General features: G+C 53.8%; 3 protein-coding genes across 3 annotated transcripts; 2 read left to right on the top strand and 1 right to left on the bottom strand.

Annotated features, from left to right (window-relative positions):
• Positions 1–1,989: 1,989 nt before the first annotated feature.
• On the top strand, positions 1,990–2,360 carry SPSK_00065 (uncharacterized protein; the record flags this gene model as incomplete). Its single annotated transcript, XM_016727045.1, has 2 exons — positions 1,990–2,176; positions 2,263–2,360. 2 exons carry the CDS (start codon positions 1,990–1,992, stop codon positions 2,358–2,360), a joined length of 285 nt encoding a protein of 94 aa, XP_016582516.1.
• Positions 2,361–7,223: 4,863 nt separating this feature from the next.
• On the top strand, positions 7,224–11,252 carry SPSK_00007 (uncharacterized protein; the record flags this gene model as incomplete). Its single annotated transcript, XM_016726992.1, has 2 exons — positions 7,224–9,502; positions 9,635–11,252. The coding sequence occupies 2 exons, from the start codon at positions 7,224–7,226 to the stop codon at positions 11,250–11,252; spliced, it is 3,897 nt and encodes a 1,298-aa protein (XP_016582517.1).
• Positions 11,253–11,510: 258 nt separating this feature from the next.
• Positions 11,511–12,643, bottom strand: SPSK_00043 (thioredoxin reductase (NADPH); the record flags this gene model as incomplete). The annotated part of the gene is made up of 3 exons (XM_016727024.1): positions 11,511–12,415; positions 12,482–12,601; positions 12,625–12,643. 3 exons carry the CDS (start codon positions 12,641–12,643, stop codon positions 11,511–11,513), a joined length of 1,044 nt encoding a protein of 347 aa, XP_016582518.1.
• Positions 12,644–13,177: the final 534 nt, after the last annotated feature.

Here is a 13,177-nt window from a genome sequence, read left to right on the forward strand (position 1 = left end):
AACGAATTGAAGCCCCCGAAAAGGGCGTTTGGGGAAAGGGGATGCGGGGAAAGGATGGAGAGCGGGAGAGCAGAGAGAGAAGGCTGACAAGGCTGAAAAGACGACGAGGAGGTGGTGGTAGACGAGGCGGAGAGAGAGGTAGAGGAGTTGGTCGTGCGATGTCGTCGTCAGACTAAGTAGATATTGGCGAGGCGCAACGGCGGTCAGCGAGGGACACAGAGGTAGGTGACCGACAGAGACGTAGGAGCTGGGAGAGACGAAGAATGGCGATTCGTTGGCGATGTGCGGAGAGATCCGAGTGGCATGCAGCGGCGGAAGAAGACGAAATGTCCAAGGCTTGACGAGGAATCCCCAAGTTTGGGGGCGCTCGGTTGTGGCGGAGAGCAGGGTAGGAAAGAGGGATGAAAGAGAAAAGAGGAAATGGACAAATTAAAGGGCAGGGCACGAAGGAATGCGCAACGCAAGAGCAATGCTGCACGAGAAAACGAATCGGGCGGTGGCTCTTTCCAGGTGCTGTTCGCGATTTGTTTGGACTGAAGATTGAATTGGTACAAGAGCGACCGACCACGGAGGGGGCGGGGAAAGAGCAAATGGGTTGGCGAGACTTGAAGCAGTAGGCAGAGAAAATTGTGACTCCTCACTGTGGCCAGCCTTCGAAGAGCCATATTGCGGCACCCAAATCCTCGCATCCACGCAGTACCACAGCGAGGCGGGCAAGGCCAGCGCGGTGCTGCGACTGCGCCAATAGCAAACCAAAACAGAAACCAGGGAAAAAAAAGAGGAGTCGCCGTTGCCGCCAGGGGCAGATGATTGGGTGGATGGAATAAAAAGGACCCATAATTATTGCGTGTTCTTGCGCTCATTGGTGGCTAACCACTGCAAAAATACATACTGTGCCCGCTCCGCATCACGTGGGGCTCGCGGCCCGCTCGAATGGGCAAGTGCTACTGCTGCGGCCATACCTCTTGCCCAGCGTAAATACGGCATACACCATAACGTTACGAATACAAAGGGCAGGCACAACGCGGCCAGCGCTCAGCGCCCTGTGTCCAGCACCGTCACACATTGTTCATCGCACCTTCCTGCAGATGCCGGGATTCGTGCTCTACGGAGTATTGTACGGTGTATTTTAAAGAGTAGCATTGGCGCTGCAAGCAGGAGGCATCCTTGGAGAGTTTAAAGTGCAGAAAGTGCTGGCCCTTCCTGACCTCGAAACGCCCAGACAATTGCCGTTTTGCCGCAATGACTAAGCATGCCACCAACAAGCGGACGTCGTTCCTTCCTGCACAGCGACACAAGGCCACAGCTTTCGTTCGACACACAACACGACAGCATTGTTGCTCACACATAACGCCGTGCGAACTGCACATAAACAACGCTCGTGCAATGGTTGAATGCATGCGCATTTCTTACATACATGTAATACGAGCAACAAAAAGGCAATTCCATACGGGCCTGCAGCCTTTCGAGTCGTTCTTCCTGCTTAGGCCTTAGCGCCACAATGTGACCCACAATTCGCAATTTCGACCCGCTTTTTATGTGCGTGATACGCCTTGTGACCGCCGACTTTACCTATTTCCACTGCAACTTGGTATTTGCTCGTGGTGTTGCCCACTTTTCTACCTTCGCTGTATTTTGCTGTTGACTGCAGCCTCCGCGATCGTTCGCTGCTCGGTGGCTGCTTGTCCGACACCCTCAGTCTAGCCTTGTCTCCAGCCTATGACAGGCTCGCGTCAGAGCGCTACTGCTTACAGCTGCACTCCGACCGCGCCTGACCATCGGCTCCGGTGTCGTTCCGCTCCAAGGGCCCTTTTGCCCCGAAAGCCGGGTGGGTCTTTATTGTCTGCAGCATCCGGAACTGAGCCTGTGAGTAGAACTTCACGGGGTATTTGCGGGTGTTTGCTGCCGGGGCCGCGGGCTACAGGAAACGAGATTCGAGAAAGCCCAGACGCTTATTCGTTTCGATGGGACAGGATAGGAGTGTCCAAAATGGCACCATCTGAGCCCTCAACATCGACCAATGATGCCGCAACGACCGTACCCGAGTCCAGCGGCCGGACTCTCTTCAAGGGCCGGATCCAGCCCCCACCCAGACGGACTCCGTATACCGCAGTGACGGTGCAGCCCGTACTTCCTGAAAGCAAGATCACGGCCACAGATCTACGAGCCCCAAAGCGTAAGGCGTCCCCCAATACCATACAGCACCAAACAATACGTATATACAGCACGTATTAGATATCTGACTGTCAAAATTATGTGCAGCGGAGGTGGTCTATGTCAACTCCACGGACGTTTGCCTTCCCTTCTTGGAGCCGGATAGACCGGGTGGCCAACAAAGCCGGGATGGCCGCTCGGCTTGAAGAAGGGTGGAAGCAGGCGTTGATAGGTCAAATATGTGTGGACAACGAAAACGACAGAGAGGCAGGCCCGATCCATTGTACTCCGTACAGCCTTCGCACGGCACATTGCTCGCAGCACAAGGCATGCTGCATGAACGATTCGCGGCTTGTTGTGGGCTTTTGAATTCGTTGCACTGCGTTTGCGTGTGCTGCACTGCACGACGCACATGTGCGAAAAGATTTGGGGAAGCCTCCGTCTGTGCGTGCGCGTCTTTTTATCACATATGATCATTTCTCTTCCCAAGCTCTGCAGAGATTGATTAAAGAATCGGGTAAAGGGTGCCAGCGAACAATGACGAACCGAGACGAAAGCCGGAGAGGATTGATTCTGGCAATCGAGCAGAGGCGAGACCACTCACGGAAGTGTGCCGCTTGTCTGGTGGCCATATCTACTGCGTCTTACTGTGCATCCATACCTGGCCACTCTGTCCCCTTCCCGCTTTACGCCCATAGTGCATCACCCTCTGCAAGAGTTTGTCCTCCTGTCCGACATATATTAAGCTTCTTATATAGAACGCATAAGCCATTACAACTCAATCACGCAACCGATAAACCGTTACAATGGGCCAATGAATATGTGTATGAGGACCATGTAGTACGCGTGGAAATATACAACCCAAGGCCTGTTGTCATTTCAGCGTTCTAATGCTGCGACTGGTAGCTTTTGTTCTGCATGTGCTTTGAAAGCATTGAGATTCCATGCTACGAAATCATTCGTAGTGACGTTTTACTTTGAGCATTACATAGTAACAACGAGGGCATTAAGTTCGAACCCATTCACTAGAATGGTGTCGTAGGGCCATGTCACAGATGTTATCATGTAAAAACACGATATGCCGCGTACCGATCGAAAAATGTATGTCCACCCATTTTCTGTTGACAACGCAGGTACGGATCACATTACAAAATAAGATATCAGATATCGAATACCCATATCCCAATACGATAACCAGAGCAGCGTGTCCGACATGACTGGTGGAAGCTGACAGCAGACCATCCACAGATACGTGTTTCACCCTTAGATCACATTTCGATAGAGCATATGGCTGCGTCTGAATGGCGTCTAATGCAACGGACCTGCCCGGAGTCGAAAGACATGTAGTTCGCTTTGTATTACTCGCTTTGTAGGAGACAGGCCTTCCTTCGAGGTTCGAAAATCGAAGGGGTAGCTAAAGCAAAAAGCGACATAAGGAGTGCCAAATAAGCAAAAGCCTTTGAAGGAAGTCATATGTCGCTCACAACATTCGCACCAGGCAGAGAGACACGCAAAGTGAACAATTTTTACGGCAATACACTGCGCCATCAGTCGGACTGGCCTAGTATTGTCCAAGTACCTTTTGTGATATTATGTCCCCTGGACGCGAAGTGAGATATTCGTTGGCAACGTATAAGTAGCCATCCTGTCTTGCCCTGTCTCATGGAGTCCCGACTTGGTCAGTCTTCCAAATCGAGCTGCGGTACTTGACAAGCGGAGAGGATGTCCGACCTACGACACGTTTGTAGACCAAGGCTTTAACTCCTGGGAGACGCTTCTCGACATCACAGAGTCCGATCTGTGTGGTTTCTCTCCTTCGCCTTTGGCTGTCTTTATCGTATCGACAGCGTACTAATCTTCACATTCTTACAGGGACGCCCTTGGAGTCAAACTTGGCCACCGCTGGGTAAGAACGACCTTTCTGTGTTTGCTCTGCTATCTTCGGCCAACTAACAGCTGCTTTGTTCCAGAAACTACAACGGCGGATAGCAAATTATCGCGATGTCGCACAGGATGTCTCCCTTGTTTCACCCACTCGCACGCCCGCATCAAGAACAGACTCCACAACAAAGCAAGAGGCGCCTACTGTGTCACCGAGACGCTTAAGTGGATGAACTTTGAAGAACGAAAGGCACGATGACGAAATTGACTCACAGCGCTTTTCCAACAGCCTTGTGAAAAGAGGGTCCTCTCAGTTAGTTTATGAGGAACACATTGGAGCGAAGAGTAAATACGATCAGTGTGATATCATTTACCTCGAATGGTAACAAAAGTACAGGGTTACCATTGTCACTGTGTCAGGTGCTCGCCAATATCGAGCAAACGGGTGTTCGATGAGCCTGTTGCTCTTTCGAGTGAAGCTCCAATATTTTCCTTCGTTTTCTCTTTATTATCTCTGCGCTCCGTATTTACTCCGTTACTCTGTTCACTTGAATTTAATTATACAGCCAGTACGCTCGGATGCTAGCACACGCTAGACAACTTTTTTTATGGATAGGACAGGCAATTTCGTAAGAGCAAAACCAGCGAGTCAGGCGAGTCAACCTTGGCGATTCAAGCATGTCATAATGAAATATTGCCTTAAAGTCGAGAAATGTATTAAAAAGAAATGCATGAAAGTGCAAAACGCCTCGTGAGCTGACCAGCTCGTGTGAGCTCTGTGGATAATATGGGTGGTGTCACAAAACTAGAAAGCCTTGGGACTTTGTGGACATTTGTCGTTTTTATTGACATGCCTGATACTTCCCAACCAGCTTTCTCGTTTGTCATGTGAACTCATTTTGTATAGTTTTTATTTTCTGTAGCTATTCCCACTTTCACTCTCCGCCACAGTCTCGCCAGTCTTACATTATCTCAATAGCACCTCGTCAAATCTGGCATCGTTCTAGCTGGATCTAGCCGTCAAGTGCCAAGTGTCATCTTTCATTCACTTCCTGTGGTCTTGTCGTTGGTCTCCAACACTCTCTCCAATGTACGACGCAGATGTAGACTATCGAGACTCTGTATGTAAACGGAGTCGACGCTGGGCCCCGCATCTCTTGGGGTCACGAAAGAAAGATGCGGAGATGAAAGGTCTCGAGGGATGGCAGTAAGACGGGGGAGGTTGAGAAGGTAACAAGCAGCATATCCGAAAGAGGAAAAAACATCGCGGGCCTAGGTCATAGGTCAGTATGTCTTACATGTACACGGCCAGACACCGATGTGTTGCAAGGCTAGTGGTTGTCTATTACCGAGCGTTCTTACCGAACACCGCTTTCCCGAATGGACGAATGGGTGGAGCGGTGCGGGCGGAAAAGCATTTCCCAGGGACCATTCTACCCCAACTTCCCCAGAGAAACGGCAAATTGTCAGACAGTAGCGCCGTTTTCCCCAGCGAATGTAATCCAGAGCGTGTGCCAATAGCGCCCGTAGTGGAATTCGTACAACCAGTGTTTGAATATTTTGCCAGTTTCCGAGAGGACCGGATGCAATCATTTTGAATTTCAGGACGTCGCGGCAATTTCGGTGTTGGCGAGTTTTGAATCATTTCTTGAGGCTGTGCCGACAGATCATATTATTTTCCTCCTTTGGCCAGCCTCGCGCTGAATTAGAGCGGTATTCATCCCTCCAATGGAGACAGATAAAGGGAAATAAATAAACAAATAACCACAGCAGGACAATATCACCATTAGCCCACGGCTTTCTACCTGCTAGCTCATGTATGTCATATCAGTTACTGCTGGGCTGACCATTTTCGAACCGCTGATGTCCGGCGGCCAGAGAACAAGGCAGTGTCTGGGCGCTCCCTTGGCCCTTTCTTATTTCTATTTTCTTTTCTCCGCACCTCCTTTATATCTGCCAGTGGTCTCGGCAATACCAGACTCTCGGGTCTCGTGGCCAATGGCCGTTCTTACATTGTACCGACGGAGCTGTTGTAATCCGTGTCAGTGTGTCTGCGTCCAAACATCTCCGCTCCACAGTGTGTTCAAAATGGATGGGTATCCTTCGAATTAGAAAGTACGACGAATGCGTCCAGGACATTTCTGCCTTATTTGTTTCCTGTAAAGCATACCATCCTCAACTGTGGCCCTAGTTTGGTATGAATCCGTCTTCCCACTAGTCGCCATTTAGATGGTCTCCAGACTTAAAAAGTGGACAACCAGATTGACATGGTTCCCAGCCGACGAAACAAATGGTCGAGGAGAGCCTAAACGAGGTTTGATAAACCAAAGACTATGGCCGTGGTTGCACTTTGGCAATGTCTTTTCCAACTAGCGTTCATCGCCAACCCACACGCCCCCTGTCCCATGAATTCATGAAATCGCCTTCAGCTCCGCCGCCGTAGAGTGCCGCATCCCAGTTTATGCTTTCTCCAGTATGCTGTATGTCTCAATATCCAGACAGATGCCAGCCTGCCTACCTCTCCGCGTGTATTCTGCTTTATATCTTCGTCTCACGGGGCCGGACATCTATCCCCGTTCTCGGAGCCCACATCCTCTCGCTTGCCGCCTCTTCTCTATTCTTGAGCTCCATTTCTAATCCACTTGCAGAAACTGAGGACCCTGGCTCGCGTTCTTTCATTGTCCATTCTCTTTTCATATTACAATTCTCGAAGTTCCTCCACACTACATTCTGTCACCCCCCCCACCCCCCAGCCTATCCCCCAACCCCACCTCTAAGTTGGTTTCTTTCTTTTGTCAACAATAGAACCCCGTCTTTATTTTTATTTTACGTGGATAGTTAATCTTTCTATCTACTTTATTCTGACTTGTGCTCTTTTGGCTCTCATCTCTCTCCGTTCCTTCACTTTCTCCCCCGCCTAATCTGAGGTTTTGTTTTTCTTTTCTCCTTTCTTACGTCTCCACGCTGTCACCGTTTTGGTCTGTAAACAAACACTTTGTCTACGTAATTGCGGTACAATACCTGAGCCGTTGTATACACTGTACAATTCACGACAGCACGGCACGCTCACTCATCGAATCAGCTTATACCGTTTTCTCCCAATTCTCATTACGACACCTAGACTCTACAACACCGCCAAGAAGCCACGATAAACAACAATAACCGACGTAAAACGCCGCTTTAACACAATGGCGACTGAAACCGAGGCCGCAGTCGGCACCGCCGGTGTCACCGGTCCTTCCGGTCCGGCCGCCTCCGCCGCCAAAACAGCGCGGGCCAAGAATCCCAACAAGGTCCGCAAGCGGGCGCCCAAAGCGTGTCTGTCGTGCCGTGCTCGCAAAGTCCGTTGTGACGTGTCGCAGCGCGGCCGACCTTGCATGAATTGCTATCTGGACAGCGAAACGTGTGTTGTAACGGGCCGTGCCTCGCGGCTGCGCAAATCGCAGCGGCCGCCGGCAAAGACTGCAACCGCAACAGGCGCAGCGCCTACGATGAGTTCTGCACCAGCCTCGACTGATAAAATGGCAGCGGCATCATCAGCAGGAGTAACAACTTCCCAACCTGCGGGTGCTTCTCAAACAGAAGGCCACGGCACTTCAGCACCTCAACAGACGGCTAGCAACGGTGAGCTAAGATCACAGCCTCAGTTACAGGTATCGCATCACGACCACGACCACAACAACAACGGCCCAAGCCACAACCACAACGACTCGCAAGCCCACAACCACGCCCACCAGCACAGCTCACCACAGTCCGATACTGCGTCCCGTCGCCGGACGGTCTCCGCCAATGGCTCGCCGTCCGCTATATACAAGAGCGAGCCACCTCAGCAGCAGAAAGTGAATGAGGCAATGCACAGCTCGTCGCCCGTGGCAGGCCCCGAGACAGACAATCTCCCACGGAACCACAACGAACATGAAGATTCACAACACCAGCACAATGAGAGGCGCCAACACCAACAATCACGCAGCCACCACAACCATAGTCATCAAAACCATAAACATAACCACATTCACTCCCACGAGAGCCACCAACGCCGCTTCAACAACTTCCAAGACGACCTTCGCAGTGGTCCGAGCACCGATTTCCTCGGGTCGGCAACTGGTGTCCCGGGAATGGGTGTGGGCGTGGGAGGTGCGGCGCCCTGGGCGGCCGAGCAACGACTCAACACCAGCGCCGACATCACATACTCGTACTACCCATTCCTGGCCATCAGCAACATCTCGGGTATCCTGCCGCAGGACGTCAACTACCTCGAGCTGCAGGGCTGCTTGCGTGTTCCAACGCGCTCCATCCTTGACGAGTTTGTGCAGCAGTACTTCTTGCACGTCCACCCGCTGCTGCCCCTCTTCAACGAGGGCGACTTCTGGGAGCTGTACTGCCAGCAGGGCACCAGCAGCGTGTCGTCTGGAGGGCGCCTGTCGTTGCTTGTGTTCCAAGCGCTGCTGTTTGCGACGTGCAACTTTGTGTCACGCACCAGCATCCGCGCTCTCGGCTTCCCGACCATCCGCCTGGCACGCGCCGCGTTGTACCGCCGCTCCAAGCTGCTGTACGACTTTGAGACGGAGTCGTCGCCGGCGGCCATTGCGCAGGCCGCGCTGCTGCTCAGCTTCTGGTCGCCCTCGACCAACCTGGGCACCAAGAACCCCAACACGGCCTGGCTCTGCACCGCCATCCAGCAGGCCAAGCTCGCCGAAGCCAACCACTACGCCTCACTGCCGCCCGACAGCCGCCGCGCCAACGCTCTCAAGCGCCTCTGGTGGTGCTGCATCATCCGCGATCGCGTCATGGGCCTGGGTGTGCGCCGCAGCATCCAAATCACCCGTGCCCACTTTGACCTCGAAGCCAATCCGCCGCTCACGCGTGCCGACCTCGCCGACGAGATTGAGCGCTCGCGCGTCTACAACCCAGGCACCAAGTCGTGTCTGATTGAGATTCTCGTGCACATGATTGAGCTGTGCGTGGTGCTGACCGACATCTTGACACTCGTGTTCCCCCAGGACGACACGCCGGGCTGGGGCCGCCAGATGGCCGACAGCGATGCTGGACGCGTGCGCCAGTGCAAAATCGAGCTGCGTCGCTGGTACAAGGACGTGGCGCTCACGTTCCCCATGTTTGGCGGCAGTAGCGGCAACAGTGACGGCTCGCCGGGCAACTCGTCGGGCCATGCTAGCGGTGGTGGTGTCGCGCGTCTGGCCAACGGCGGCCGTGAGTTCTACCACGACTCAGTGATCCTGTACACAAACCTCCTGTATATGTACTACCACTCGTCGCGTGTTGCCCTGTGCCATCACGAGGTGCTGCACATTGCCGTTGCCAACGCCACGCCCGGGTTTGCGAATGGAAACAAGGCGGTCCCCGTCATCTACGAGAACCGTTATGAGCTGCAGGATGCTGCATCTGGTGTCACTGAGTGCTTGAAGGAGTTGATCCAATTGCGTCTGGCTCGCTGGCTGCCCATAAGCGCGTACGTTCCCTCCGTCTTTCTTTTTTGCAATGCGTTTTATGTCTGTTTAGCTCCTTCCTCTTACGTTCATTCCTGCCCCCCTTCCTCTCGACCGTCCACCTCCCCATCGCACCTTCTCTAACTGTCGTCTAGCGTGGCCTGCACGGCTTTGCCCCTTTTCCTGCACATCCTCGATGTCAAGCTTTCGACGTCGGCCGCCAACAACAACGGTAACAACAATGGCAACCCGTCGGCCAGGACGCCCAACGAAGGCAGCGGCGCCGATGGCAACTCGACGTCCGCCAGTTCTGCCCTCAAGCAGCACCGCCTCAACATCCTGATCGAAGCCATGAAGACCTACCAGCCGCAGTACGACGGTGTTGACTGGGTCAGCGAGACCATTCGTCATATTGTCAACCTGGCCCAGCTGGATGGGCCGGCGGCACTCGGTGCCAATGGGAACGGTGGAAACGACGGTAGCAATGGCGGCAACAACAATGGCGGCATCTCCGACTGGACCGACATTCTGGCGTCCAACCCGTCCTGGTACCTGCGTCTGGCCTTGACTATGGATTTGGCATTGAGCAAGAACCGCATGCCTGAAGAGCGGGACTTCCCTGTCGGCCTGCGAGGTCTGTTTACCGCCGGCTTCAGCTCGATACGCAACCTGCGTCTGGGCTACAACAAGGATGGGAGCCGGACCAATAACAATAATGACAACAACGGAAATGGCAATAACGAAAGCAGCAACAGCTGGAACGGTGGAAACAGTGGCAACATGAATAAGGACAATGATAGCAACGCCAAAGCAAACTCCAACGAGGTTCGCAGCACTCCGTTCCCGCCTGCCAACAACTCCAACTTGGGCAACATGACAAACTCGCAAACCACCAACCTCAATGGCATGTCCATAGACAATTTCAACGGCATGAACATGCATGTTGTAGACGGTTCCCAGCAGCAGCGGCCGCAGCCGCAGCAGCCAATGCCAACGGTTCCGACACCCGGAATCGTCAATATGATGGACGATCCTGCGTCTATGACCGCTACTATGGACGCTATGGATGCTATGGGCAGCATTGGTGGTACAAACGGCCTGGGAGGTTTTCCCGGTGGCATACCAGGTGATATGGGTGACTTCCCTGGCGGTGACTCCTCGGCCGCGTTTATGCTGGCACCGCACCACCTCGCTATGAGCATGGGCATGGCCATGGGCATGGACATAGACATGGACCTTGGCGACATGGATATGGACATGTCTGCTTTCCCGCCCAACGCCCTGCTCAAGCCAGGCATCGTGACCCAGCTTCCGTCCTCGGACGAGGAAATGACGCCTGCGTCTGTATCGGTCGGCACAACAAGCAGCGAGGCTGCCAACTCGCCACAAGCCCAGCAGCAGCAACAGGCGCAGCACAACTTCGGGGCCCAAAACTGCCATCCTGATCAGAACCAGCAGAAAGCGCACCTGCACAATGATGGAGCGATGCTGGACGCCTATACGTTCAACAATGGCAACGTCGGGGGCGGTAGCGGCAGTCCCGGCACGACAATTACTGACATAGACGACCACCATGGTCCTGGTCACTACCGACATCCTACGGGCAGCACTACCAAGCACGTCAGCAGCAGCAAGCAGAACAAGAGTGGCCATCATGAGGCCGAAGGAGATGAGTGGATCGAGCCGTCCTGGGACGATGAGGTGCCCAATATGCGCGACGGTGACCGGGACACAGCGCAGGCCCTGCTCGAGGCCATTGGCGAGAACGCATAGATGGTAAACATAATACCACATCACAAGGGGTATGGAATAAGGTCAGGGTTAAATATTGGAAAGCACATACAAAAATGGGCCAGCGTGTTGATGTTGATATAGTTACGGTTTATTTTTAATTGTTTTTAATGGATCACGCAACTTCCTTGTTTTTCCGTTTCATTCAAAATAATAACATTTCCTCTAGCGAGTCTTGTACATCGTTTATATAAAATAGTCTAGAGTTGGACATGTCCACCTATCATTCGTACCGAACATCTACAGGCTGCTCTTCGCCGTCTCCTCCTCATCCTCGAGCTCAGCTAGGTATTTTTCTGCCTCAAGCGCCGCCATGCAGCCGGTACCCGCGCTGGTGATCGCCTGCCGGTACCGCTTGTCCTGCACGTCGCCAGCTGCAAATACGCCAGCGATGTTGGTCAGCGTCGTGCCGGGCGTCGTTTTAATGTAGCCCTCGTCGTCCGTCTCCACTTGGCCCTTGACGAGGGCCGTCGCCGGGTCGTGGCCAATGGCATAGAACAGGCCAGAAGCCGCCACCGTCTCCGTCGCACCGGTCTTGGTGTCCTTGATCACCAGTTCGCTCATCAGACCCTTGTCGTCGCCCTTGACCTCGACACCTGCCGAGTTCCATCGCACCGTCACCTTCTTGTGTGCCAGCAACCGCTTCGCCATAATGTTGCTCGCCCGCAGCTTGTCGCGGCGCACCAGCACCGTCACGTGGCTGGCGTACTTGGTCAAAAACATAGCCTCCTCGGCAGCCGAGTCGCCGCCGCCAATCACAACCAAGTGCTTATCGCGGAAGATGGGAACGGCGCCGTCGCACACAGCACACGCGGAGATACCGTTCTGCCAGTACTGATCCTCGCCCGGCAGGCCCAGGCGCCGCGCAGACGCGCCCGTAGCCACAATGACGGCGTCGGCCGTGTGGAACTCCTCGGGGGACCATTCGGTCGCATATTTGAAAGGACGCACAGACAGGTCGAGCGAGCTGACGGTCTCAGAGATGATCTCGGTGCCAAAGTACTCCGACTGCTTGCGCATGCGGTCCATGAGCTCGCCGCCCATGACGCCGTCGGGGAAGCCGGGGAAGTTCTCGACGTCGGTCGTGGTTGTCAGCTGGCCGCCAGCCGCGATGCCGTTGGCCATGAAGCCCTCATAGAGGACGGCTAGACATGTTAGCGTTTTTTCTTTATCAAGTCTCTTCCCACAATGCCAAGGAACGTTCCACATACGCTTCAGGTTGGCGCGGGCCAGATAGACGGCGGCCGTGTGGGCAGCAGGCCCGGAGCCGATGACTGCGCTTGTTAGCCATTTTTGCACAGAAATAAACGCGGCCACGTCCCACGGCCGGCCTGGGACACAACAATATACATACTAACAACCTTGCTGTGCATAGTCCTGGTGCTCAACTTGTGCAGGTCGCTGGGCGTGTTCTTTTTGGGCGTGGTAGTTGTAAAGGCAGCGATCCAGAGACCAGAGGCACCCGTTCGCAGGGTGCGCCGAGAAAATGAGGAAAACAGCGTGGCGACGTGTAAAGTCGTGTCGGGGAATGGGAAGACAGAGCGGATCTGCTGATCGTTTGAGGTCGTGTGCCGTGGTGCGAGGGAAGTTTTTTTATATGAAGGGTCGCGCGAAGAAGATTCTAGTGAGAACGCCACTATTTCAAATGCACTCTCGGCGCGGCCGCGGGGTGGAAGTTTGAGGAATCGGGGACGGCTGTGCTAGCGCTTTTGGTACCTGTTAGGGGGGGCTGACAGATCAATGTGGTCGGTCCTGCCAAATGGTCCCTGATCCAATAACCTCCAGTCGCCGAGGCTGTCCGATTTGGACCGGTATCCGCTTTTATTTATTACATAATCCGAATTGCCGCTCCTGCCTTATGGGGGCCTGGGGGCCTATGAGCTACGGCAAGCTAAAGTGTTCGCGGA

Source organism: Sporothrix schenckii, assembly GCF_000961545.1.
Source record: "Sporothrix schenckii 1099-18 chromosome Unknown Cont51, whole genome shotgun sequence".
In the NCBI taxonomy this organism is placed as follows: Eukaryota; Fungi; Ascomycota; class Sordariomycetes; order Ophiostomatales; family Ophiostomataceae; genus Sporothrix; species Sporothrix schenckii.